The 24,156-nt window shown below is 50.4% G+C and overlaps 2 protein-coding genes across 2 annotated transcripts; both read left to right on the top strand.

Annotated features, from left to right (window-relative positions):
• The first annotated feature begins 8,488 nt into the window (after positions 1-8,488).
• Positions 8,489-14,501, top strand: BMP15 (bone morphogenetic protein 15). The gene is made up of 2 exons (XM_036740326.1): positions 8,489-8,816; positions 13,527-14,501. The coding sequence occupies exons 1-2, from the start codon at positions 8,495-8,497 to the stop codon at positions 14,351-14,353; spliced, it is 1,149 nt and encodes a 382-aa protein (XP_036596221.1). The 5' UTR covers positions 8,489-8,494; the 3' UTR covers positions 14,354-14,501.
• Positions 14,502-18,381: 3,880 nt separating this feature from the next.
• LOC118832622 (liver-expressed antimicrobial peptide 2-like) lies at positions 18,382-23,931 on the top strand. Its single transcript, XM_036739942.1, has 3 exons — positions 18,382-18,438; positions 22,819-23,015; positions 23,895-23,931. Exons 1-3 carry the CDS (start codon positions 18,382-18,384, stop codon positions 23,929-23,931), a joined length of 291 nt encoding a protein of 96 aa, XP_036595837.1.
• The last annotated feature ends 225 nt before the right edge of the window (positions 23,932-24,156 follow it).

Genomic DNA, 24,156 nt, shown 5'->3' with positions numbered 1-24,156 from the left:
GTTTAGATCTGCTCCAGGCTTAGGCAGCCGGTTTGGCCTGTGCTGAGCCCACTGTTCACAAGCTGGCTTTCTTCCTCAGCTTGCCCTAAAAGTCAGAAGAGCAAAAGGGCTTGGCTCCCAGCCAAGATGAAGCCAATAAATTCCCCCAGTAAGCAGAGTGAGGAAACTGAGGCAAGAAAGTTCCTAGCTCTCAGTTCCCCAGGAAGCCTCTGGGTACATCATTCAAGGCTTTCCAGAAGGCTTGCCCCAACAGCAGGGGAAGGAGGGAAAGCAGTTCTTGTGAAATAAAAGACAAATGTCAACCTGTCTTCCTTCTCTGTGACATCAGAGGAGAAACCTACAGGAAGAGGGAGGCACATCTAGTTCTTTCTGGGAGTGAATAGGACCATTCCAGGGATTTCTTTAAAGAGATACCCCAGGCCTTCTCCCCAGATCCCACTGCCTGTCTCCAAGGCTCAGCAGGAGTCCAAAATCTATCCTTTTCCTCTGTAACCCCCAGGGGTTTCCAGGCAAAGAGACTAGACCTCCTGGATCAGGGAAGCCCTGGGAGACACCCCAGGCCTTTAGGGGGCCTTCCACTTCCTGAAGCCTTGCTTGGCTTGGCTCAACTGTGGCCTAGGGGACTGATAGGAGCCTGGAAGTGCAGTGGGCTGTGGGTTGTTCACCTCCTCAGGCATGGTTGGGAGAGAAGGCCTTGGAAGGCTTTTGTGTAAGCCAGGCCCAGAATCTGTCCAAGCGCTAAAGCCCAGAGCACACCTTGCTCCAGGCCATACAATGAGGTAGCACTCACACTGGGCCTCTGGATCCTCAATCTCATGTGCTTCCTCCTTTGGAAACTTTTTCAAATGGTGCATTGAGTGACCATCAAGACAACAGCCAGACAAGGATGCACAATCATTCATAAAGTCGCGTACAAAGCTCATGATAGATTATGCTTCTCAAAGTGACTCCTCCAGCCTCTTGGGAAAGGCAGTATAATAATAGCAAAGGGTCATCTATGGCCTCCCAGCAGCCCCTGTTTCTTTAGCCCAAGGAGGTCGCCAACCACCATGCTCATAGCGAACACCCTAACTTTCCACAATCTACAGAGGACAAATCTGATGCCCAGGGACAGAGAAGATAGAGGGGCGAAGGTACCTGCCCAGGATTATCTAGATTATCTGGGTCTCTCAACCAGAGCTCCAGTACCCATAGCCCTTTGAAGACTTATGAATTGTTCTCTTAGCACTCCCATTTTACAGGTGAGGAAAGAGAGGCTTGATGAGGTAGAAAGACTTGCCCAGGGTCACAGAGCCAGCTAGGCTGGCCTTGAACATCTTCCTTTTCCAGGTAGAGGGTCCTTGTCACAAGCCCCGGGTGCCTAACAACAACAACAATCTCCCCACATTCTTCTAGCCTAGGGCTTTGGAAGGGACCCCTAGGAAACAGGCAGTGCATTATCCCCATTTCATCAGTGTAGACACTGAGGCTCTGACTGATGAGCCAATCTGCCTGGGGTGCCCCGTCTCCTGACTCCAAGTCTGCTGTTCTTTCCTCGCCAGGAACTTCTCTGAGCCTCAGCTTCCCCCTCTGTAAAGTGAAAGAGTTGGACCAGATGGCCTCTGAGGTCCCTTCTGTCTGTGACATTCAATGCCTATATGTATTTATTGGACCTTCTGTGATCTGTGCAGGTCTCTCTCAAAGGACAGTTTCTATCCTTGGGCTCACCTCTTTGGGGGTGGGGAGAGGAGCCATTTTGTTGCTGATAAAGAACTAACTGCCTCAGCCTCACCTGGCCCTGCACAGTCTTTGTGTTCCTGTGGACCTGGGCCCCCAGAGCTCTGGTTAAGTGGCTATGGCCTTGGGGAGAGGGGATCTAGTTCTGCAGTGAACCCCTGAGCCTACCTGCCTTCCATTGTCAGTCCCTTAGGAGGCCCTGCCTACCATGCCCACTGGGGATCTGACCTGGCTCCCCACAACAGAAGCCATCAGGCAGCTCTGCCCTGGGATCACACCAACATAGGTGACGCTGGAAGAATAGAGAGGGGCCCCTGCCTTGAATCTGTACTTTCTGGGGGACTCTGTGCACCTCGCTGAACCTTTCGACATTCCTAGTAACTTCTCTAGTTGCTAGGACTCTTTCATCAGGCTGTTTCTCCTTCCCCTGCTTCCTGGAAGGCTCTCCCTTTTCCACCTCTTAGAATCCCTGACTCCAATCTTCACTGGAGGGTGAAATTTCAACACCAGGAATTCCTCATACTGATGAAAGCATAGGTCCCTTACAATTGTGATTCATGGCCACTCAAAAGAGATCAGTGTTACAATCCACACAAGAACATTAAAGTGGATAAAAGAAATGGAAAAAAATAAATAGATAAATAGATGAATGAATGAATGAATAAATGAAAATTTTAAAAATAAATAAGAATTTAAAATTTTTTAAAAAGAATGTCCATTGGTCAGAGTATGACTTGCAGTTGGATGGGCACCCTGTAGAGCTGATCCGTCTATACCACTTCTCAGACAGACACCCAAAACAGACAATGAATGAGACCCAGAATAGGAAGGGAGGAATGGGGGACACAGCACCTTAGTAATTCCAAGCTTCTCCCTGACACAGGACCCCAACTTTTCAAAGCCAGCATATTCCCAGAGCTGCAAATGATGGAACCACAGACCATGAGAGTCTCCCAAGAATCCAAACTATAGAGGCTCCTAGGGGCAATAGAGAAGGGCCTGGTGGATGTGACTTACACACAGGTGGTGCCACAGCAGATAGTTAACCTCTCTGGGCCTGTGTTTCCTCATCTGTGAAACGGAGATAATTTCCCCTATCTCATCAATATATGTCAAGTCAAGAAGCATTTATTAAATGCTTACTGTGTGCCAGACGCCATGCTGAACATGGGGGACATCATTTATTAAATGCTTACTGTGTGCCAGATGCCATGCTGAACATGGGGGACACGAATAGAGGCAAAGCCAGGCAGCTATGTGAAGCCCTTTAAACACTACTGGCTACCATTATCATTAGCACAAAACCTCCAGAGCCATTTCTATCTAGGCATGGGCCCCAAATGGGCTGGTCCTGAGGGCAGGGAGGCTAGCCACAGGGGAAATAGCCATTTCCCATCCCCCTCTCACCACATATACAAAGAAAGAGAGTTCACTCTTTCTTTCGAGAGTGCTAGATCTGGAGTAAGAGGATCTGGGTTTGAATTCTGTCATTACTGTTTATTGCCATGTGACCTTGGGTGAGTCACTCAATCTCCCTGATCCTACCAAACGGCCTTTCTGGCTCAGAGTACATAATCCTATGAGCTCTAGGGACAGAGAGTCCAAACTTTGAGATTTCAGTAGCTCTGTGATATTGTTGCTGTAGGAACCTTATTCATATTGACAGCTATCGTAAAGCAGTCTGAGAGCATTGAGTAAAAAGGTCTTTCACTAGAGCAGAAGGAGCTTCCCAGTAGTGTGTGTGAAATCTGACATCAGGCAGAGGGGCATCAGTGACTTACTACCATGGACAAAGACCCTATCAGCAGCTCCACATGGAGCCTGAGCATCTCTAAACGAGGTCCTAAGTATGCACTCAGTGGCTCGCCTTGGAAGCCTTCTGTCTGTTCTTCAAGGCTGATTTCATTAAGCAACCAAGATAGTTGCCAAACATTTCTGGGAAATGGGTGTAAATTATCCAACAACAGGAAATATAGCAGGTGTGAAATACTGTGGGAAAATCTAAATTGGGATAATTATTAGTCATCTGGAAACGGGGTAGGGTATATAACTGGATGATCTCTAAGTGTTAAAGTCTCATCAGGCCTAGCAAGTGAGAGCCCAGGCTTCTGGGGCAAGAGAGGGCCTGAGGTCAGGTTCAGTCAAGGAAAGTCACAGATTATAAACCAGGTTCTCCAGTCAGGCCACAGAGAGAACTGAGACAGGGGCAGTAAGGGCCAGGCCAGTGGGTTTCAGATCAGTTTTCAGTGTGAGATCCAGAATGGGTCAGGCCTGGAGCTGAGAAATCAAAGGCAGGCGAAGTATTCTAGCTGGGCCTAGAATTCTGCTAATCCAGGCCAAACTGTGCTGGGCCTGACCTGTGGTAACAAGGAGAGCCGTGGCCAGAATGTTAGGGTATGGTAACACTGGTGGGGGCAGCTGGGAGTGGGGTGGGGGAGGGAACATAGTGGTTCAAAGCATGGCCTCAGCTGTGGACCCCCTCAGCAAAGTGCCATGGGCCCCAGGCTGGTTAGTTGGGGCTCTCCACAAATATTTCTGCTGCCTGCGTCCCAGCAAGAAGCAGCCACATCCCCTCCACTCTAACAGTCTCTGTTTCTTCAGAAAGGAGTTTCCTGGACTGTGTTCAATAGATACCCGTATGAATCCCCACCACTAAAAGTGTTGTACAAAGCGACACTCCATAAAAACAAATCAGTTGTACTAGGATGTGATGAAGAGCAGAGTCAGTGTGGCTCAGTGGATAGAGAAGTGGAGCAGCAGGCAGGAAGACCAGGGTTCAACTCTGATGCTGGGCAAGCCAATTCAGCACCCTGAGGTGAATTCTTCTTCTATAAAGTGGATTGATACTCTGGATTATCTTCCCCTCAGAACTGCTGTGGTGCAGGCCCTTTGCCAATGAGAATGTTCCATAGAAATGCCAAGCTTTGGGGTAGTGCTAGATTGGGCTGAGGTCTGAAGGCACGCAGTGGCCTCTGCTTGGAGCACAGTCAGGCCAGTCAGTCATCAACTAGCATTTGTTTAGCACCTACTGTGTGCCAGGCACTCTGCTAAGCACTAGCAAAAGCCAGTCCCTGCCCTTAGGGAGGCCACAGTCTAATGAGGTAGACAACATTCAAAGAACTATGTACAAAGAAGACAGAAACAGGATAAATCGGAGATAATCTCAGAGGGAACCCCCCCCCCCACCCAATCACTGCCTTGTCAGGATGGAGGGCTTGGTAGCTTAATGAAACTATGAGCTATGCCATGCAGTTACCCAAAACAGACGGACCACAGTAGGGAGTTCTGACAAAAGGTTATCCACTAGAGAAGGAAATGGCAAGAAAACCACATGGACAGTACCAAAATGACCCCAGAAGATGAGCCCCTCAGGTCGGAAGGCATCCAACACGTTACTGCGGAAGAGCAGAGGACAACTTCAAGTAGCTCCAAACAGAATGAAGCAACTGGGCCAAAGCCAAAAGGAAGCTCAGCTGCGGATGTGTCTGGTGATGAGAGGAAAGTCCGATGCCGTAAAGATCAAGATTGCATAGGAACCTGGAAGATCTCTAAACCAGGGTAAGCTGGATGTGGTCAAACAAGAGTAAGAAAGCAAAAATGGCTGTCTGATGAAACTTTACAAATAGCTGAGGGAAGAAGGAAAGCAAAAGGGAAGAGAGAAAGGGAAAGATCTACCTAACCAAATACAGAACTCCAGAAAATAGCAAGGAGAGCTAAGAAGGTTTTCTTAAATGAGCAATGCAAAGAAATAAATAGAAAGGGAAAGACAAGAGATCTCTTCAAGAAAATCAAAGATATCAAGGGAATGTTTCATGCAAAAATGAGCATGATACGAGATAAAAATGGTGGAGACAACAGAAGTAAAAGAGATTATGAAGAGGTGACAAGAATATACAGAAGAACTATCCAAGAAAGGTCTGGTGTGGTTACTGATCTAAAGCCAGACATCCTGGAGAGTGAAGTCAAGTGGGCCTTAGGAAGCATTGCTCACAATAAGGCTAGTGGAGGGGATGGAATTCCAGAGGAGCTATTTAAAGTCCTTAAAGATAATGCTGTTAGAGCGCTGCACTCAATACGCCAGCAAATTTGGAAAATCAACAGTAGCCACTGGATTGGAAAACATCAGTTTATGTCCCAATCCTAAAAAAGGGCAATGCCAAAGAAATTTAGATCACTGAACAATCACACTTATTTCACATGCCACCAAGATTATGCTTAAGATTGAATAAGCTAAGCTTCAGCAACATGTGAGCCTGGAACTACCAGAAGAGAAGGCTGATTTTCAGAGGCAGAGGAACTAGAGACCAAATTGCCAGCATTTGCTGGATTATGGACAAAGCAATGGAGTCCAGAAAAGTATCTACTTCTTCTTCATTGGGTACACTAAAGCCTCTGATTGTGTGGATCACAACAAAATGTAGTAAATCCTCAAAGAGATGAGAGGACCAGACTATTTTATTTGTCTCCTAAGGAATCTGTATGCAGGTTCAGATGTTACAGTTAGAACCTGAATATGAAATGACTGCCAGAATTAAGGTTACCAGCAGAAATATCAACCATCTCAGATGTGCAGACGCTACCACTCTGGTGGCAGAAAGTAAAGAACAGTTAAGAAGCCTCTTGGTAAAGATGAAAAAGGAGGGTGTAAAAGCTGGCTTGAAACTTAATTTAAAAAACAACAACTAAGGTCATAGCAACCGGTCCCATCACTTCCTGGTAAATAGAGGAAGAAGAAATGGAAGCAGGGTTGGATTTGATATTCTTGGGCTCAAAGATCACTGAAGTTGGCGACTGCAGCAATGAAATTAAAAGACGCTTGCTCCTTGCTGACCGAGGTCCATATAGTCAGAGCTGTGGTTTTTCCCAGTAGCCATGTGATGTCACAGGTCCTCTTCAAAAATGAAAGACTAACAAAACCACAAGCTTGTTGCGATTTGCACTCCTCTCATTATCCTTTCCTGTGCTTCTTAATAGTTTATACTTCTTTTTTTGCTGTTTGTTCATATCCTTTGACTAGAAAACTTCTCCAATGTTAAGTGCTAGCCAGAAGGAGAATGGGTTGTTTTTTGTGACATGGTGGGCTCCTTGACGGTGGCAAGTCTCGCTGGGGACGCTCAGTTCAATTGGACAAGCACTTATGAAGGATAATGCAGTGGACAGAATGCTGCCCTTTTGTGTGGGGAATATAGGAGCTTCAATTCCACCTCAAACAGGTAGGCAAGGAAGGCACGTGATCTCTCTCCCAAGCAGTTTCCTCACCTCTTAAATGGGTACCCCGGGTTAAAAGCCTCTCCTCAGAGTTACCTTCTGTCTGATCACATGACACAGCCAGCTCAGCATGCATGGAGCGTTTCCATACCCTGACTTTCCTCCCATGGTGAAATCATAGGCTAGCAATTTCTTCCTAACAAATGCAAAGTACTAGGGGAGGGCTATGGAGCACTAGTAAGAGGTCCTGAGAGGTCTTGTGTAGGCAGTGGCTGGCACCCGAGCTGAGCCTTGAAGGGGCTGAAGGACAGTAAGAGGGGAAGGCGATGTGAGAGAGCTCCCCAGGGCAGGAGAGTTCTGCCTGTACAAAGGCCTGAAGCCAGGAATCAAATCTAGCTCAAAGTTATTATGTACGAATGGTCTAGACCCTGGGGATGCAAAGATGCAAAAGCCAATGATCGCAGCCTTCAAGGAGCTTCCCCTGTGTGGGGGTGGGGAAAGGGATGCCTTCCAATGCTCAGAACAAATTCTAAGGCAGAGGGACTGAATGCATGTATGGCAAAGCCTGTACAAAGCTCTTCCTGTGTGCTAAATACTGGGGAGACAGAAAATTGAGACTCCTATTTCTGGGGGATATCAGGCAGCCTCAAAGGGAGGCAGGGTTGCAGCACATCTTGTAGTAGGAGGCCATCTGAAGGCCAGTTCAGCCCTGGGACTCTGTGGGGCTTGGTGATTCCAGTAAAGCTCAGCCTGACTTGGCTCCCTCCTACCTTTGCGATCCAATTAGCCTGGGAGCCCGAGCTGAGATTAGACCTCAATTCAGTGGGTGGAATTGGATGGTGGGCATTCTGATTCTGGGATCCTGTGTCCATTGGCACCTCCCTTGCTTCTGCAGAAAGTCTAAGTTGGAACAGACTTGGCTCAAGGGCAGCCCAGCGTGTGGCCAGGTGGGCATGAGCAGCCATTGGTGGTGCCTTAGAGCAGGGGCCCGGCAGAGCCAAGTCTGGCCTGCTTGCTCCAGTCCAGAGACAGGCTAGGGCTCTCTTCTGCTGGCTCTTACCAGCTGCCCTCTTTAAAGGAAGGACAAGAAGAAGCCCAGGAGAGGCGTAGGGCCCTTAAGCCTTGGTGGATGTCTGGTTCAAGCCTTTAGGTGGAGAAGTGAGCAGTGGAGAAGAATCTTCTCCCCTCTAGGTCTGCCCCCAGGGAGTTCTCATCCAGATTGCCTCCTTAGGAAAGCAGCTGGCAGTCTGGAAGAAGGGCCGTGGGCTTCCTGGAGGGGGAGCCAACCAAGGGCCTCCTCCACACGCAAGCCCATCCCTCCCCTCCTCTCTAGGCAGCACATAAGAGGTCTGGGGGCAGGCGTAGAATCACCTGAGTGAGGCAGGACGGGAGAGTGAGCACGCATCGCGGGCTTCCTCCTTGGCCCGTTCGAGGGCACCTAGGCTGCGCTGAGCCCGAGGCTTCCCCCCTCCCGGCCCAAGACCCCCCCCCCAAGGCCAGCTGTCTGCTAGTTTAGGTCCCGGAGTACCCATAGTTTCCTCGCGGCTCCCTATCTCCCCTCTTCCCATTCATGGGCCCCATGGACACGGGCTTGATCCTGTGGGCGCTGCTCTTTGCCCTGCGGCTGAGCTCCCCGACGGGTGCCCACGCCCAGGATGCTGTGGCGCCGGCCCAGGTGCCCACGCTGCTGCCCCTGCTTGGGGCGCTGCTGCAAGAAGCGCCCCGGAATTCCCCCCGAAGGCAGTTGACTCGCGGGCACCCCCTCCAGTACATGTTGGAGTTGTACCGACAGAACGCCGACCAGCACGGGCGTCCCCGGGAGAAGCGCGTCTTCCGTGCCAACACAGTGAGACTGGTGAGGCCGGCGGGCCGCCGCGCACTGCCCCCCCGAGGTGAGTGGGGCAGAAGCAGTGGTGGGGATGGGGGTGGGTGGGAAAGGGAACCCTAGCGGCCAGCGAACCCGAACAGAGGAGGAAACTGAGGCACTCCAGGCTGAGGAAGTCAGCTGCGGCTGAGAAAGATGCCCTCCCTCCTAGGGGTGGTGGTGGTGCTAAACTGGAGAAGCACGCGGGGCCTCCGCACCTGCCCTCCCTTCTTTCCTTTCTTCCTTCCTCACCCCCAGCCCGGTGCGGGTCTCAGAGCCTTGGGGCCAAGACGTGACTCATCTCTTTCCCTACAGCCGGGAGGGAGGAAGAGCGCCCCACCCTGCTCCTGGAAGCCCAGGATGAGGTCAAGGAAGAGAGGGGCCCTCCCTCCTTCCTCCCTATCGCCTAAGTGGGGCTCCCTTGCCCCCCAGGGTCCAGCAGCACTGGCCAGAGGCCCTTGGATGCTTGCTCAGGGTGGGGAGTGTCCGGTAGCTAGAGGCTAAAAGGCAGGAGTCTAGTGTGGTCAATGTGAATGACTTCTGGCCCCTAGAGTTCCCTGGGCCTTGGTTTCCCCATCTGTAAAATGGGGATTGAAAATGCCTGTAGCACATATTTTACCTCACAGGGTGGCTGGGAGGCTCAAAGGAGACAGGGCATGCAAAGTCACCTTCACTTTTGGCCTAGACACTTGATGTCATAGGTAGAGGGAGCCCCCTTTCCCCTTACAGATTCACAACTGCTCTGAAATTTACATAGTCTTAGAGAGTTGCCTGAGCACTGACCATTGGACAAATGACTTGCCCAAGGTCTTGATGAAGCTAGTAAACGTTGGTTTTTAAACCATATTTATTAAGTACCTACTGTGTGCCAGACTCTGTGTTAAGCACTGGGGACTACAAAGAGAGGCTAAAGACAGCCCTGGCCCTCGAGAAGCTCCCTTGAGGACAAATGGTGAGGCCACCTCTGCTTCGTGTTGTCGAGAATTACGAAATATACGTCCATATTTGCTAGTTACTTCCTGTTGGTATTCATCATCGCCAGCTTCCTTACTTTGGGGGGATATTGGACCCCTTGAACAGGCAGCCTGTTTTGTAATGCATCAGATATGATGGATAGGATCACAAAGGAAATCAATTCTATTAAAATCCGGTGATAAAGCAATTTCCGAGACCCCAGTTTTAGATTGAAAATTGCAGGAGGCCTTGCAAATGATTTATTCTAGCCCCTTCATTGTCTAGAATAGGCCCCTGAACTTCAGCCCAGAGACCTTAGGAGACCCGCCCAAGGTCACACAGCTCCGAGCTCTCCGACTCCCACCCACCTGCAGGAACTCAAGCAGCCTCAGGAGGCCAATTGCACCTGTGCCTGTAAACCCCACCCCCAAGCCAATTAGGCAGATAACTGATTTGAATTAGGCTTAGGGAAGGGGCCCTGCAGGCACTTTAGGAAGGTTGATTGACTGACGGTTAAGAGCCCGAACCTGGGAAAAGACTCCTTGGGGTTTCCCCATGTCTTTGGCCTCCAGCCCTCGTCTATGCTAGAGTACCCTCCCCCAGGATCTCAGGGAGTACAGGGGGAAGGTGCTCTCGGTCTGCCTGGCTCCTCCTAGCTCTGGGTTGAGGTCTTGGCAAAAGCCTTGGGCTGAGTGATGGCTGAAGTTCCTCTCTACCCTTATCTCAGTCTAGCACCTTCTAAGCCTTCAGTATGAACAGGCTTTCCCCCAGGTCAGCCGCTTGGTGTCAGGGTAGCCTCAGGCTTGGTGGAAAGCTGGTCTCACGCCCTCTACTCCCAGGGAGTGGGTGTGGAGAAATCTGGATGCCTGGGACTTCTCATCCCAGCTCTGCCTCAGCTGTGGGAGGCTGTGAGGAGACTGCCAAGGAGGTCCTTGGTCTGAAACTAGCTTCAGGCCGGGGCCTGGGGAGAGGCAGCCAGAGGAATGGAGGAAGTGAGGGGACATGGTGGGGGGGGGGGGGGTCCAGGCAGCAGAGGAAGGGTGGAGCCTGGGAGGAGGAAGATGCTTGGGAGTGGAGGTGAGTCATTTCTTCCAGAGAGGGAGAGCGAGCTGGCCTTGGGTTATGTCACTGTATGGCCCCCAGGACCCAGCCACTTCTCAAATAAAAGACCAACCCATCCCCAAGGGCCCTTTCTACCCCAACAGATGTTCCATGGCAATAACAGACAACCAGTGAGCATTTACGAAGTGCCTACTGTGTGCTAGGCACTGGGAAAACAGTCTCTGCCCACAAGGAGCTGACACCATTGGGGAGACATAGACTATGTACCAAGTCTGGGAAAGACATGAACAGGTAGAGATCTTAAGAAGGGCCTCATGGAAGAGGCAGTGCTTGGGCTGTGCCTTGAAGGCATCAAGTGATTTGAAGAGGTAGAGGTGAGAAGGGAGTGTGTCCCAGGCAAAAGCATGGGAGGGATGGCACATCTCTTCTGTAAGTAACACCTAGCAGGGAAATTTGGCTAGACCGTAGAGCATGTGAAGGGAGCCATATATAAGGCTGGAAAGGATGGCTGGAGCCAGAGTTTCAAAAGCCAGAGGTCCTCGTATTTTATTCTCTAGACTTTGGGAACCCCTTGAGTTTCTTGAGCTTGAGAATGGTGAAGTTTAGGAATTCCTGAATCTGAGCTTTAGGAAAGTCCCTTGGGCAGCTAACAGAATGGACTGAAGCTAGGGACATTAATTAAGAGGTTCTTGAAGTAAGCCAGGTAAGAGGTGATGGTGGGCTGGAACAGTGGCTGCCTGAGTGGGGAGAAGGGGATTGATAGTGGCAGGAAGAAAAGAAACAACAAAAGATTGGCCAATAGGCTGGGGGAGGGGTATGGGGGGTGAACAGAGGAGGCTCTGAGCCCCCCTTTCCCGGGTATAGGAGAGTTGGGCCCTCACCATGGGACAGGCACCGCTGGCTGTGCATTGATGTGTGTTGGAGGTTGGGAGTATCCCAAGGTCCTGAGCAGCCTGCTGATGAGGATGAATCCAATTACTGTTGAGCGCAAACCACGTTTCTTCTCCAGTTTCTTGGGGCAGTTAGAATAGCCTAATAATGGCCATATTTCTCTTGCCCTTAGAAGGTTTGGAAAGGGATTTATGTGCATTGTTTCCATTTTCCAAATGAGGGAAGTGAGGCTGAGAGAGAGAGAGAGAGAAAGGAGCAGTGACTGGCCTAGGCAAACACATAGCTAGGAAGTCCCAGGGCAAGACTGGAACCTGGGCCTCTCCTGGTGCCCACTCTTGCCCCCTTTCTACTCCACGAGCTCGAAAATCTCTTGGAAGGAAAAATCCACGTGCCCGAAAATGAAGAGCTTCGTTTGAGCTGTACGATAAGAAAAGCTATTAGGCAGGCTTTTGGCATACAGGCACAGGAACATGTCCCTATGGGTACATCCCCCCTTGGCAGAGGAGAGGCAGAGAGCTGACTGCCTTGGTCTTTTTCCATCTTCTCCTCCATGAGAAAGCATCATACTAACAGCTCACCCAGGTCCTTGAACTACATTAATTTAAGTGCTAGGAGATCTGTGAGGCTAGGGACTGAGACTCTATCTTCGAGTGTCCCAAGCCCAAGCACTGGTTTCTGTGCATCCAATTGCTACCCAATATGTAGGTGTAGCCTCCTTGGAGTCACTGTGAGGGCCTCCTCTCTTGCTGTAAATTCTATTCCAGATTCCACCTCTGAGAGACTCCTTCAGTTCTGAATTCTTCTTGTGTCTAGCTTCTTACCCCCTATTTCTGGTCCACACTACAATTCAGTTCTCCTCTAGCTAATGAGACCCATCTTAATTAAAATGAAAATGCAGTTTTAAAACTCAGAACTCAGATCTTTGAGGACTTTTAGTTAATGCACAGCCCAGTTTAGAGCTGAGGAAACTAAGGTCTAGAGGGGTTGTGACTTGTCCAAGGTCTCCCAGGTAGGAAGTTGCAAAGTGGAATCTGAACTCCAAATTGAGGACCAATTTGCTTTCCCCATGCAGCTGGGGGTAGAGGAGCTGGGAGACTCTCTCTTTCTGGGACTGTGCCTTTGTTTATCTATGTCCCAAATATTTTTTTCTCCTTTTGGAGCAAATGCAAAGGAAAGGGACTTAGCTGGTGAAGAATCAGGGTAGGTTGGAACACCCACTAAGGAAAGTGAAACTATAGAAAGAGCACTAGGTCTGGACCTGGGTTAGAATCCTGTCTTTGCCACATCTTAGCCGTGTAACCTTAGGCAAGTGGCTTAACTTCTCTGGGCCTTCATTTTATCTTCTGTAAAATGAGACATTTCCAACTGTGGTCTCCATGCATTTGCATTAGCTGTTCCCTGTGCCTGGAATGCCCTCCCTCCTTTGTGTCTCAGAATCCTTAATCTTTCTTCTATCTTCTTTTCTTCTCTTCCCCTACTTCCCAGTTACTACTGCTCTCTCCCTCCTCAAATCACATTATGCTGTTCTTACCCATTCGCACATTATCGGATTCCAATCCTGCTCTCTGCACGGCCCCCCACCCCCGGTAGAACATGAGCTTCTTGAAGGCCAGGCTTGTTTTTCCTCTCTATGGTGCCTGACATATACAGGAGCTTAATAAACACTTGTTGACCAGATAGTGTGGAGCTGGCTTTGAGGGGGAAGTGAACCTCCCCCTAATTGGTCATTTATGATGCCAAGGGAGAAGGCCTAACAGAACTCTTCTCTTGGTCAGGTGGGTTGGGAAGCTGACATTCTGTTCTTCTTACCACCTTCATTTTCTCTGTGCAGGTCCCTGGTATGTGCAAACCCTAGACTTCCCACTTCAGCCAAACCGTGACATGGACCATCTGGTGAGGGCCGCTGTTGCTTACCGCCCTCGCCTCCGCCTATCTCACTCCCATCTTTCCTGCCATGTGGAACCCTGGGCCCACAAGAGCACCATCCTCCTGGGAGGAGGCTCCCCAGGCTTTGCTTTGCCGGAGGCCTGGGCAGAAATGGATCTCACCAATTACATTCAGCAGCAAGTTCAGCCTCAAAAGGGGAGGAGAGTCCTTCACATCCAAGTCAGGTGTCAGCAGCAAGAAAGGACAGAGATTGGCCTTGGGTGGAGGCAGGCCTTGGCTACTGACACTGCTTTCCTGGTTCTGTATTTCAACAATACCTTTAAAAGTGTGCCACGAATGGAGCTGCCAGAACTTCTGGTGGGGGACCCTGAGGGAGCCGATCTCCTTTCCCTGGCCCGGCGAGTCCGTCAGGTGGGCCCTGTAAGGTCTGAAGCACCTGGCCAGTCACTGGAGCAGACACAGTGTTCTCTCCATCCTTTCCAGGTTAGCTTCCACCAGCTGGGCTGGGAGAACTGGATCATTGCCCCCCATCTGTACAGCCCAAACTACTGCAAGGGGGCCTGTCCACGGGTGCTACACTCTGGCCTCCGATCACCCAACCATGCCATCATTCAGAACCTTATCAACGAGCTGGTGGATAGAAGCATCCCCCGACCCTCATGCGTCCCTTACAAGTACATGCCCATTAGTGTCCTGCTGATTGAGGCCAGTGGCAGCATCCTGTACAAAGAATATGAGGACATGATTGCCCAGTCCTGTACCTGCAGGTGAGCATGGTGGCTAGGAGACTCCTGCTTGCTGGGTGCTATTGATTTCAAGGTGCAACACTCCTTTCACCAAACCTCAGACTCTTTACCCCACCGGGCACAATCACTCTTTGATGATCATCTCACTTTTGTTCCCACAATTGATCTAAAAACCAAGCCCAGGCCTTGAACCCAACTGAGTACCTAATGTCTTGGGAGATTGTTCCTTTAGAGGTACTGCCTCCTACTTTCCTGCTTCTTCCTGTTGGGTGAGAAGCCATCTTGCCAGAAGAATCTTTGAGATTGGCGTGGTTGAAGATGTGGCAGCTTGTTCTTTCAGAGTCCCAGTCCTAACCCCTAGACAAGTCCCATGTTCTCCCTTTGAGAGCTTCTGCTTGCCCCAGCCAAGGGCTAGGTGGAACAGCCCTGACCTCCAGAGGGAAAGAGCCATTGGGCTTGTCTGAAATATGGATTTGGTGAGGGGGATGGGGCAGGGAGTCCATGTTTTGAAGGCCTCCCAGTGTAGGGGTCAGGGTTCTTGCCACTTCTGGCTCTTGTATCTGTTCTGGACCAATAGCCTTTGCTCTCACCCTGGCTGGGCCTTCTGGAGCCCCATTATTCTCTATCTGCTGCCTGGGACCTCATGGCCCATTCCTTGCTTACCCAGGATGCAGGAGGAAGTGGGCTGAAAGAGAGGATTCCTGGGATTGACTGTTTATAGGATTCACATCTCTTCAACCCCTGTGTATTTGGTGGGGAAGAGGGAAAGAGGAGCTCAGATCCTTTTCTCGTGCCTTCTTTTAAAAAAAAAAAGTTTCTAGGACAGAAAAAGCTTCACTGAATGGTTTCTCATTTTATGTGCAAGTAAAGCCAGCCCACCAGATGGACTGTGTGTCACTGGGAGCTAGCCTTTGCGGGGTGGAGGGCCCACAGGCAGGCAGCTCCAGCATGCCACTTCAGGATAGGGTGGGAGGCTGGGGCTAGGCTGGGGGTGGAGGGGAGGCAGTCACTCACAGCATTGCTGTTAATTTTAAACTCTACTAAGGCCAAGGGCCATGGCTATGGGCCCAGCACTTCCTTGAGGAAGTTCTGACACCATGTGAGCTGGGTTCAAAGGGCCTGCTGGAGATGAGGCCCTTGTACAACCACTTGGGGGAGGTACTGCCCGTACCAAGTGGCCTGTTCTTTCTGATGGAGGGTAAATGATATGAACAATGGGGGTTTTCTATTTTTGTGCTGTAGTCAATAAATCAACTTTTGCTAAAGAAAAGGTTGAACTTTCTTGGTTTGGGAGTTGGTGGTGGCGGCGACGGCGGCGGCGGTGGGGGAGAGGGGAAGGGAAGGGAAGGCCTTGTTTCTGAGGAGTTCTTCCAGCTGGATGAGCCAGGGATCTGGGATCTGCAGCTCTCGGCTGCTCTTCCACTACCCTTCATTTTAACCTTTGGAACTTCTAACTCTCCGTTATCATTCAGGTGATTCTGATTCCCCACACTAGGCAGAACTGTATGCAATTTGAGAGTACGGTAAAAGTGATTTGGTTCAATCCAGCTATCAGGGATGAGCACTACAATGATGCGCCTGTGAAAAGCAAAAGGTCCCTGGCATCAAGGAGGTTCCCTGCCACTGATCTTCTGTACTACCAGGCATGTTGGGAAAGAACTGGGCCTGACCTGGCTGGGGCAGGGGGGATATGAGGGATGACAGCCACATTATGGAAGAGCCAAGGTAATGCCAGGCTCAGGGGGGGGCAGGTTCAAGTCAATGGCTCATACAAGTTGACTGGGGGTTCCTGGGCTTTCAAATCACCAAATATCTGATAAGACCCTACCATGTGCCAGGTATACAAAGACAAAAAGGAAACGGTCCTTGCCCTCAAGGAGTTTACATTGAGGAAAACATGTCCAAGTGTTAGCTTTAGAACCATGGGGACCTGGGTTCAAATCCTGCCTCCTCCCTCTTACTGGCAGCCATGTGATCTCTGAGCCACAGTGTCCTCATGCACTGGATGGCCTCAGGGGTCCCTTCAGGCTGATCTGCTCCCTGTGCCTCTGAAGGCAGAGCTGAGCCAGTGTATTCCAGGCTGGGCTGAGACTGTGGCACCAAAACCCTGGAAGCCCAATGGATGCCCATTAGTGAGGGAAATGGGAAAGCAGTGGGGCCATCTTGTGAACAGGAAAGAGGGGGAAGACTTCTCTGAATGGATGCAGAGGGAAGGGAACAGAACCTGGCAAGCAGTCTGCATGATGATGGTTATCAGAAATGAAACAAACCTCAAAGTGAAGACTTGTAATGCCCAATCCTGGGCCTCAAGAAAAGATGAGAAAATGTACTTCCTTCCTTTCAGGAGAGGTGGGGGTCTACAGGTGCAGAGATAGTGTGGGACAATGGAAATAATGCTGGATTTAAAGTCCAAAGACCTGGGTTCAGATCCTAGTTTGGCCACTTATCACCTGTATGATCTTGGGCAAATCACTTTGGCTCCTTTGGGTCTCAGTTTCCTTATCTGTAAGTTACAAACCTGGGCGACTGAAGTGGTGAAGTTCTCAACAGAGAGGGGTTTTAAAGGGGGATGAGGTGAGGGGGGATTTGGGAGGACAGGGGCATGGAGTAGAGGCCATGATTTCCATTTGGGGCATGTTGAGCCATCCAAATGGTATTGTGCAGTTGGCAGTAATTGGATGCCTAGATTTGGGAGTCATCTATGTCATGCATGGAGATGACAGTGAAACTCATAAGTGCAGATGAGATCACCAAGGAAGACAATGTAAAGAGAGAAGAAAAGAGGGACAGGACAGGACAAGGAGGGGATCTCAGACATAAGGAGAGGAGCCACCTCTTTCTCAGAGACTGGAGCAAAGTAGGAGGGGGTGGGTGAAGATGTAGAAGATTTTGAAGGTTTGAAACCAGGGAAATAAGGGAGTTTGTGGCAGGGAGCTATGGGGCCCAGGAAGGGGGAGTTTGGGATAGTGTTGAATTCCAGAATCCAACCTTGTAGAGAGAACCGAGCCCACAATGAGAGCTAGATGGAGCTTCAAGGGGCAGAGAAGAAGGAACCACATGGCCCCAAAGAGGGCTTACGGAGAGGATGTGGGGGAGCAAACTTGGGCCTGCTTGGCCGTCAAGAAGAGGAGGCTCTGTACAGAACCGGGAGGGAGGTTGGGGCAGGGTTCCCCACAGGTTGAGTCTAGAAACCCCCAATTCATTTCTGGGGGCAATTGGAACCATAGAGTGTTATGAATCTGGATCAATGTAGGTCTCTGGGGGGAAGATGGGACTCAGAGATGAGATGGACAGAAGGATAACTGGTGTTTGTGGGCGTCTGCAATTTTCATTGCCTGTGGGGGGGGGGTGAAATAAAAGCAATCTGGCTTTCATGGGAGCCGAGGTCCTCTGGCCTATTTCTGGAGACTAGAGCAGAATGGCATCTAATCTTAATATTCTCATGGGAAGCCTGTGTTTGAGCAAAATGAGCGGAATTCTGAGACTCCCCAGGGAACCTCTGGGTGGGTGGCAGATGACTAAAGGAGGGTGATTTTTGAGAAGCTCCCAAGATTGAATTGTGTCAATGAAAACCCAAAGAGTGGGCTGTGGGGTCATGGGTCACACAAAGGCAATTTCAGGAATACCAAGCTACATCAAGGCACAAGAATATCCTGAGCCATGGAACAGAGACAGGGGCAAAAGCCAATCCCATAAGACCCTATAACCTATGCTAGCTGGTGAGGGTCTTTGCCTCTCAGGCCATTCAAGGGATCAGCACTCCCACCTCACTGCTTAGCTCAGCAATCAGGAGGCCAACCTGGAGCCTGGTCAATATCACTGAGGCAGGAGGGCTGGGGAAAGGAAGGAGGAGTGAAGAGGGACTAGTAGAATGGCAGGGGTGAGCAATTGTCCAACACCAGCCATGTCTCAAATATTTGAACATGTCCTGCAACCCGGTGGGGAGGCTGGGTCAAGCTGCCTATATGAAGGAGAAGGGGCTGGCCAGGGACCACAGACGGTGACAGCAGAGGCCAACAGCAACTGCAGCCATCCACCCTGCAAGGTCTGGCCATGAAGGGGCTGCTCTTCACAGTCTCGGTACTGTTCCTACTTCTGCCTTTTCAGCAGGTGGGTCTGATTTGGGGGAATCGGAGAATGGCAGGACTGCCAGGGACCTTAGAGGCTATGGAGTCCTACCCCCTCCCGATTTTCCAGAGGAAAAAACTAAGGTCCAGAAAGGAAAACAGGTTAACAGGAGGGCCGAGCCAGGAGGCTCCTTTGAATTGTTAGGCTAACTTCCCCCCTCATTTTGAAGAAGAGGAAACTGGGGACTCAAGAGGCCCAGCCAAGCAGAAGCACAGGGCACTGACGAGCATTCCTCTTAAGGGACTCATGTGGCATTTTCACATCTAGAAGTCTCCAAATGAATATTTACATTCCTTTTGAATTTTTACCATTTACACAGCAGAGAGGCAGCATGATGCAGCTGGCCTTGGAGTCAGGAGACCTGGGTTCAAATTCCACCTTAGACACTCACTAGCTCAGTAACTCTGGGCAGGTTATTTGATCTCAGTTTCTTCATCTGGGGAACAGTGATTTCATGAGCCCTAAAGCAAGACGTTAGGCCAAATGATTATTATTCTTATGGCCACCTTTTTCTGGTCTGGCCCTGGCATTGCTTCAGTGTGGGGAACTCCCAGTGTGTGACCTCTCTCCACTGATGCAGAGGTATGAGCCACTGCTCTCCAATGTTTAGTCTGAGAGTGAGTGAGGCCATTGAGATGGAAAATCGCTCAGCTGTGATCTGCTACGTTAGGATGGACCCGTTAGAAGCCAGTTGAACTCAGGGCTTCTGGCCTCCGGGGCCAGCTCCTTGGCCTTTCATTTTCAATCGTTATACCATCAAAGTGCCCTTGGGAGTGTCCAGCCAAATGAGCAAGGATGGGGCACGGCCACTGCTGGCTGGCCACGAGGTGTCTGTCCCGAACATTTCCCTCTTTAGCGGAGAAACAGGGGAGAGTGGGGTGGGGGAGGCCAGGCATCAGGTGGGTGATAGTACAGGAAAGAGCAGTATACAAGGCCAGAAGTGGGGGGAGGGGAGAACCCTGCGGTGTCGGGGTGGGGCCCGGCTCCCAGAACTTGTTCTGGGCTTCACAAAGGTCCTGGTTAAGCTGTTGGGTCGGGGTAATGATACCTGTGGGCAGCTGAAGCAAGTGACTTCCTGAGTTTGGCTCCATTCCCACCTCCCAGAGGGAGAGAATGTGCTTGTAAAAAATGCGCTTGTCAATGCTTTGCCTCTGGAGTATTTTTTTTATGAGAGTCTAATCCTTGAGGGAGAGGTTCTATTTGAAAATGTATTTATAAGATGCAGATTGGACTGCTCAGAAAGAATTTAGGAACCTTTCTTTTGTGTTCAGAAATCCAAGGATTTCTCTCCGAGCCCAGCAAGTCCTAGATAAGCCTGTAGATGGAAGGGCCCAACCGGCAGCTATTCGGGAGCTCACTTGCACCACTCCTAGAGGCTTCCTAGTCATTTCCCCTTCATCACAGGATGACCAAGTGCCTGCCCATGGTTTTGGAGGAGACTTCACAGGGAACTAACATAGGGCACATCCACTGTAACCACTGAACAATAATAACAACAAAAAACACACAACAAGCGGCCAACCAGTGTTCTCTGTCAACCCAAGAGAATTATAGGGAGGCGGCAGATGGTCTGCTGCAGCTGGTTCTGCAGTCAGAAAATATAGGTTCAAATCTGCTACTTGGTAGCTGTGTGACCTTGGGTGAGGCATTGCCCCTTTTTGGGCCTCAGTTTCTTTTTATGCAAAAAGGTAGGGTTGGACTTGCTGACCTCTGCGGTCATTTCAAGCTTCAGACTTTGCTTCTATGACTGACATTTTAGAATGGAGTAGGCCCCCGGCAGATGGTGTCATAGTGGAGAGCAACACTTTCACCTAAGGGAATTAAACTATGGTGGGTGGGTGGGCACTGGGGGTATCAAATTTGACCATATAGTGCAGCTCTAAATCCCATCGTAGAGGCCCTGCTCCTTCCCTTCACGAAGGAAGGATTGAGGATCTGGTCTGATCCCCTAGGAAACCTTTGGATTGTCATTTTCAAGCTGAAAGTCACCTAGTTCACCTCCCTTATTTTACAGAAGGACTGACTTGCCCAAGGTCACACAGGGAGTAATAGGCTGAGCTGGGATTTCATGAGAGTTGACAAGTGAAGGAAAAAGCCTTCCCAGAAATGGAAGAAGTCCCCCTAGAGGGGCCAGCTCGGGAGGCAGCATTGGATGGTGGGGATTCAAGCACTGGACTTGAAGTTAAGGAAGACCTGGGCTTGATTCCTGCTGTGTGACCCTGGGCCAATTCCTTCCCCTCTGATCTGTGACATGTCAGTAAGCAGGTGTGTGGCAGGGATTTTAAAGATGGCCTTCCAAGCTTGTCTCTGCAGTGGGAGAATGAAGATCCCAGGAGAGAGGAGAGAGGTACAGGATGGGAGTGACCTTTTCCAGTGACAGCCTCAGGCTTGGCAAACCCTGTGAGCCCTTCACAAATGTCACCAGCAGCAAGACAACGGCAAACAGACTAAGTCCCAATGAAATAGACAAAAACGGAAACAGCGAGGAAGAGCCACCCTCAGACATGGCGCTATCTAACCCAAGCAAGTGGCTTCATCTCAGGAAGCCACTTAGGACCAGAGATTTAGGTCCTTAGATGGTATCTAGTCCAACCTGTGGCCTGCCCCCCTCCCATTTTACAGAAAGGAAACTGAGGCCCAGGAGGAAGAAGTGACCTTTTCATGCCCTTACTTTCCTCCTCTATAAAATGGGTGAGTTGAACAAGATGGCCTCTAGGATAAGTCTATGGTCCTACGAATGGCTGAGCCACAATTTGCACATAGATCCTCACATGTACACACAGTCCTCCAATACTGTTGCTCCACTGTCTGTCAGACTCAGTGGCTAAGGAGACACAGGCAGATGAGCCAAAGCCCTGCTGGATTCTAGGATGGCTCCATTTCTCAGGGGGGGGGCCCTGGCTTCCTTGGCTTGCCTTTGTGGGAGGCAGGCTCCTCGATTCCTCCTCCTCCTTCTCCCCCTCCTCCCCCTCTTCCTCCTCCTCTCCTTCATTCTCTTCTCTCTCCCTCTCTTTCTCTTTCTCCTCTTCCTCCTCCTTCTCTCCTCCCTTCTCCTTCTTCCCCCACCCCCAACTTCTGTTCCTCTCCAGGTTCCCATGTATTATCTCTACCCCCAGCAAAGTTGGAGCAGGCCCCAAACTCCATTGTCTACTCCCCCGGGGGCCTCAGGCTTTGGACTCAGCAGACCTGCTGCTGGCAGCCCTTAGGTGGCTACTGGCCAGGGGTGACGCCCTCTCTTTTCCTTCCGTTTCTCTTTCAATACTGAACAAGTCTTCCGTGGCTCAGTGAGCAGGAGTGGGACAAGCCCATAACTGTGGGGGCTCTGCAGCCGCCGGGCCCAGGGCAGACACTCAAGTCATCTTCCGTTTTACCAACACAGACAAATTGTCGGGAAAGCACAGTATTACAGGGGGGAGGAAAAGAGGGATTGTTTATTGGGTTCTCACTTCAGCCTCACAACAGGCAGCCCCATTTTACACAGATGACTTGTCTAGGGTCACCCAACTGCCTAGTGACAGAGACTAACCTTGAACCCAGGACTCCTTCAGACTCTCTTTCCCATTGTGGGGAGGGGAACAGAGACTCTAGCCTGCCGCCCCTGCTGTGGGAGACAGAGGTTTGAGAACACCCTAAGTCTACTGGGAAGGGGGGGGGGGGCTGGCGGGTGGCAGGTGAGGCAGGCAGGAGGAATTCACCTGGGGTGTGGCTGTCTATTTTAACTAATTCTTCTAGCTCACCAAGTGCAGAGCTCCATTGTGCTGGTGGGGCCCTCTGCATTTCTACACCCTGAGGCGAAGGCCCAGTCACTCCACCCAAATTTTGGCTTTGACAGACCGACACATAAAACTTCTCTCCATCTATTAAACAATCCTACAGTCATGACTGTCAGCACGGATTCAAAATCTAGGAGGAAATGTGGTAAGATGAAAACATGGAATAATAGTGGGAAGCAGGCAAGTTTTCTTGGCTCTTTCCATCTCCAATCTCCTCTGAGCCTCCCCAGGACACTTGGAGACAGCCAACCACTATTGGGACGCACAGGAAGGAAATCACATCCCTGAGGTCACACAACAAGGAAGCAGCAGAGTTGAGAGCACCACCTTCCAGCTCAGGGCGCTGTCCATAGCACCCTGTTCCTTTCCTGGGAAATGTGAATTGTTGGCCTGTATTGGACAGAGTTTCCAATCTGTTTCCTGGGGCACTTGAGGGTCAAACTGTACCTCCTTGTCACAAAGCCAGCTTAGTTCTTCTCTGAATTCTTATTCTCATTTTGTTCTAAAATGAGACCAAAGCCATTTTTGCAACACATACCCCATTGGGACTATTGCCACAGTGATAGACGTCTCTCCTTTGTGATCACAGGTTGTGTCGAGCCCCGTGAAGGACAAAGAGGCCTCTGAACGTGAAGCTGAGATGGATACTTGGACTGGGGCTGGTTGTCTGGGGCAGCCCCTGCTTCGTCGGGTGGCTCAGATGAGCCCATTCTGGAGGTCACTGGGCTACAAACCTTCCCAGGCCCATTGCTTGCAGGACCTGGAGTGCATCAGCAAATACTGCAGGTGAGTGGCTCCAACCTCAGTGAATGGTGGGCGACAAGAAAGCAGACCCCTGACCTATGTATATTAGAAGCCACGGGAGCTCAGACCTTGCTGGCCAAGCCTTCAAGAACCCAGGGTCTCCGTGTCGGGGGCCTTTGGTGAATACTTGCATGCAAGCCTTGCACAGGGTCCATGCTAACTTGCTAGGCATCGTGTCAAGCAGCGCCCCTGCTGCCAAGTGGGCATTGCAGCAAACAGTGGGCAGTGTTAGGGGCAATGGGTGTCAGTTGTCCCTGAGAGCTGTCCCAAAGTGGGACAGGCAGCTGTGGGACGTGGTGGGTTTCCTCATCACCAGAGGGCTTCGAGCATAGACTTCAAGCAAAGTGAGGAAGAAGAGAGGCTATTATAGACACACAGGAAATCCCAGGAAGTATTCGAGGGGGATGGAGTGATCCAGTTTGGCTAAAGCATAGAATAAGACTGGAAAGTGCCCTAGCTCCAAAGTCAGAGGAACTGGCTTCAAGTTCCATATGATCTTGAACAAGCCACTTTTCCTTTCTGGGTTTCAATTTCCTCTTCTGTAAAGGGAGAGGGTTGGACTAAATGAGCTCTATGGTCCCTTTCAGCTCTGATCCTAAAATTACTTAAGACTTTAAATGTCCAGCCAGGAGTCTGACCTTTGCTCAGTTTATAATGGGGAGCTCTCAAAGATGTTTGTGCAAAGAAGTAATGTAACTGAAGGAAAATTATTCTGTCAGCAGTGTGGAAGAACAGCTTGGAGGAAAGGAAGACCTATTTGGAGGCTATAGCTGAAAGGGAGGGGACAGCTTAGTTAGTTCTGTGCTTCTTAGGTGCTAAGGCTTCCCGGGGCCCGGCTTACTCTCTGCTTTTTATTGACAGGAATGGTTTCTGCTCAAAGCCTCAGTTGGAATCCTGAAGCTGTGGAAGCTGAGGCTATAGAAGCGCTGGAAGCCACCTGAGCGCCCCCTCCCATGCCCCACTTCATTTGTGGGCTCTAAACATCTTCTCCTTGCTTTGCCTCACTGCATGAGATATGTGTTCTCCCAAGGTTTCAGAACAGGGGGACAGTCATACCCATTAACTTTGCCCCTGTGCACCCCAGTGTGAACCCTGCCCCTGGAGAGAGCCCTCAGTCCTTATT

Source organism: Trichosurus vulpecula, chromosome X, assembly GCF_011100635.1.
Source record: "Trichosurus vulpecula isolate mTriVul1 chromosome X, mTriVul1.pri, whole genome shotgun sequence".
NCBI lineage: Eukaryota > Metazoa > Chordata > Mammalia > Diprotodontia > Phalangeridae > Trichosurus > Trichosurus vulpecula.
This window is presented reverse-complemented; position numbering and strand designations above follow the sequence as displayed.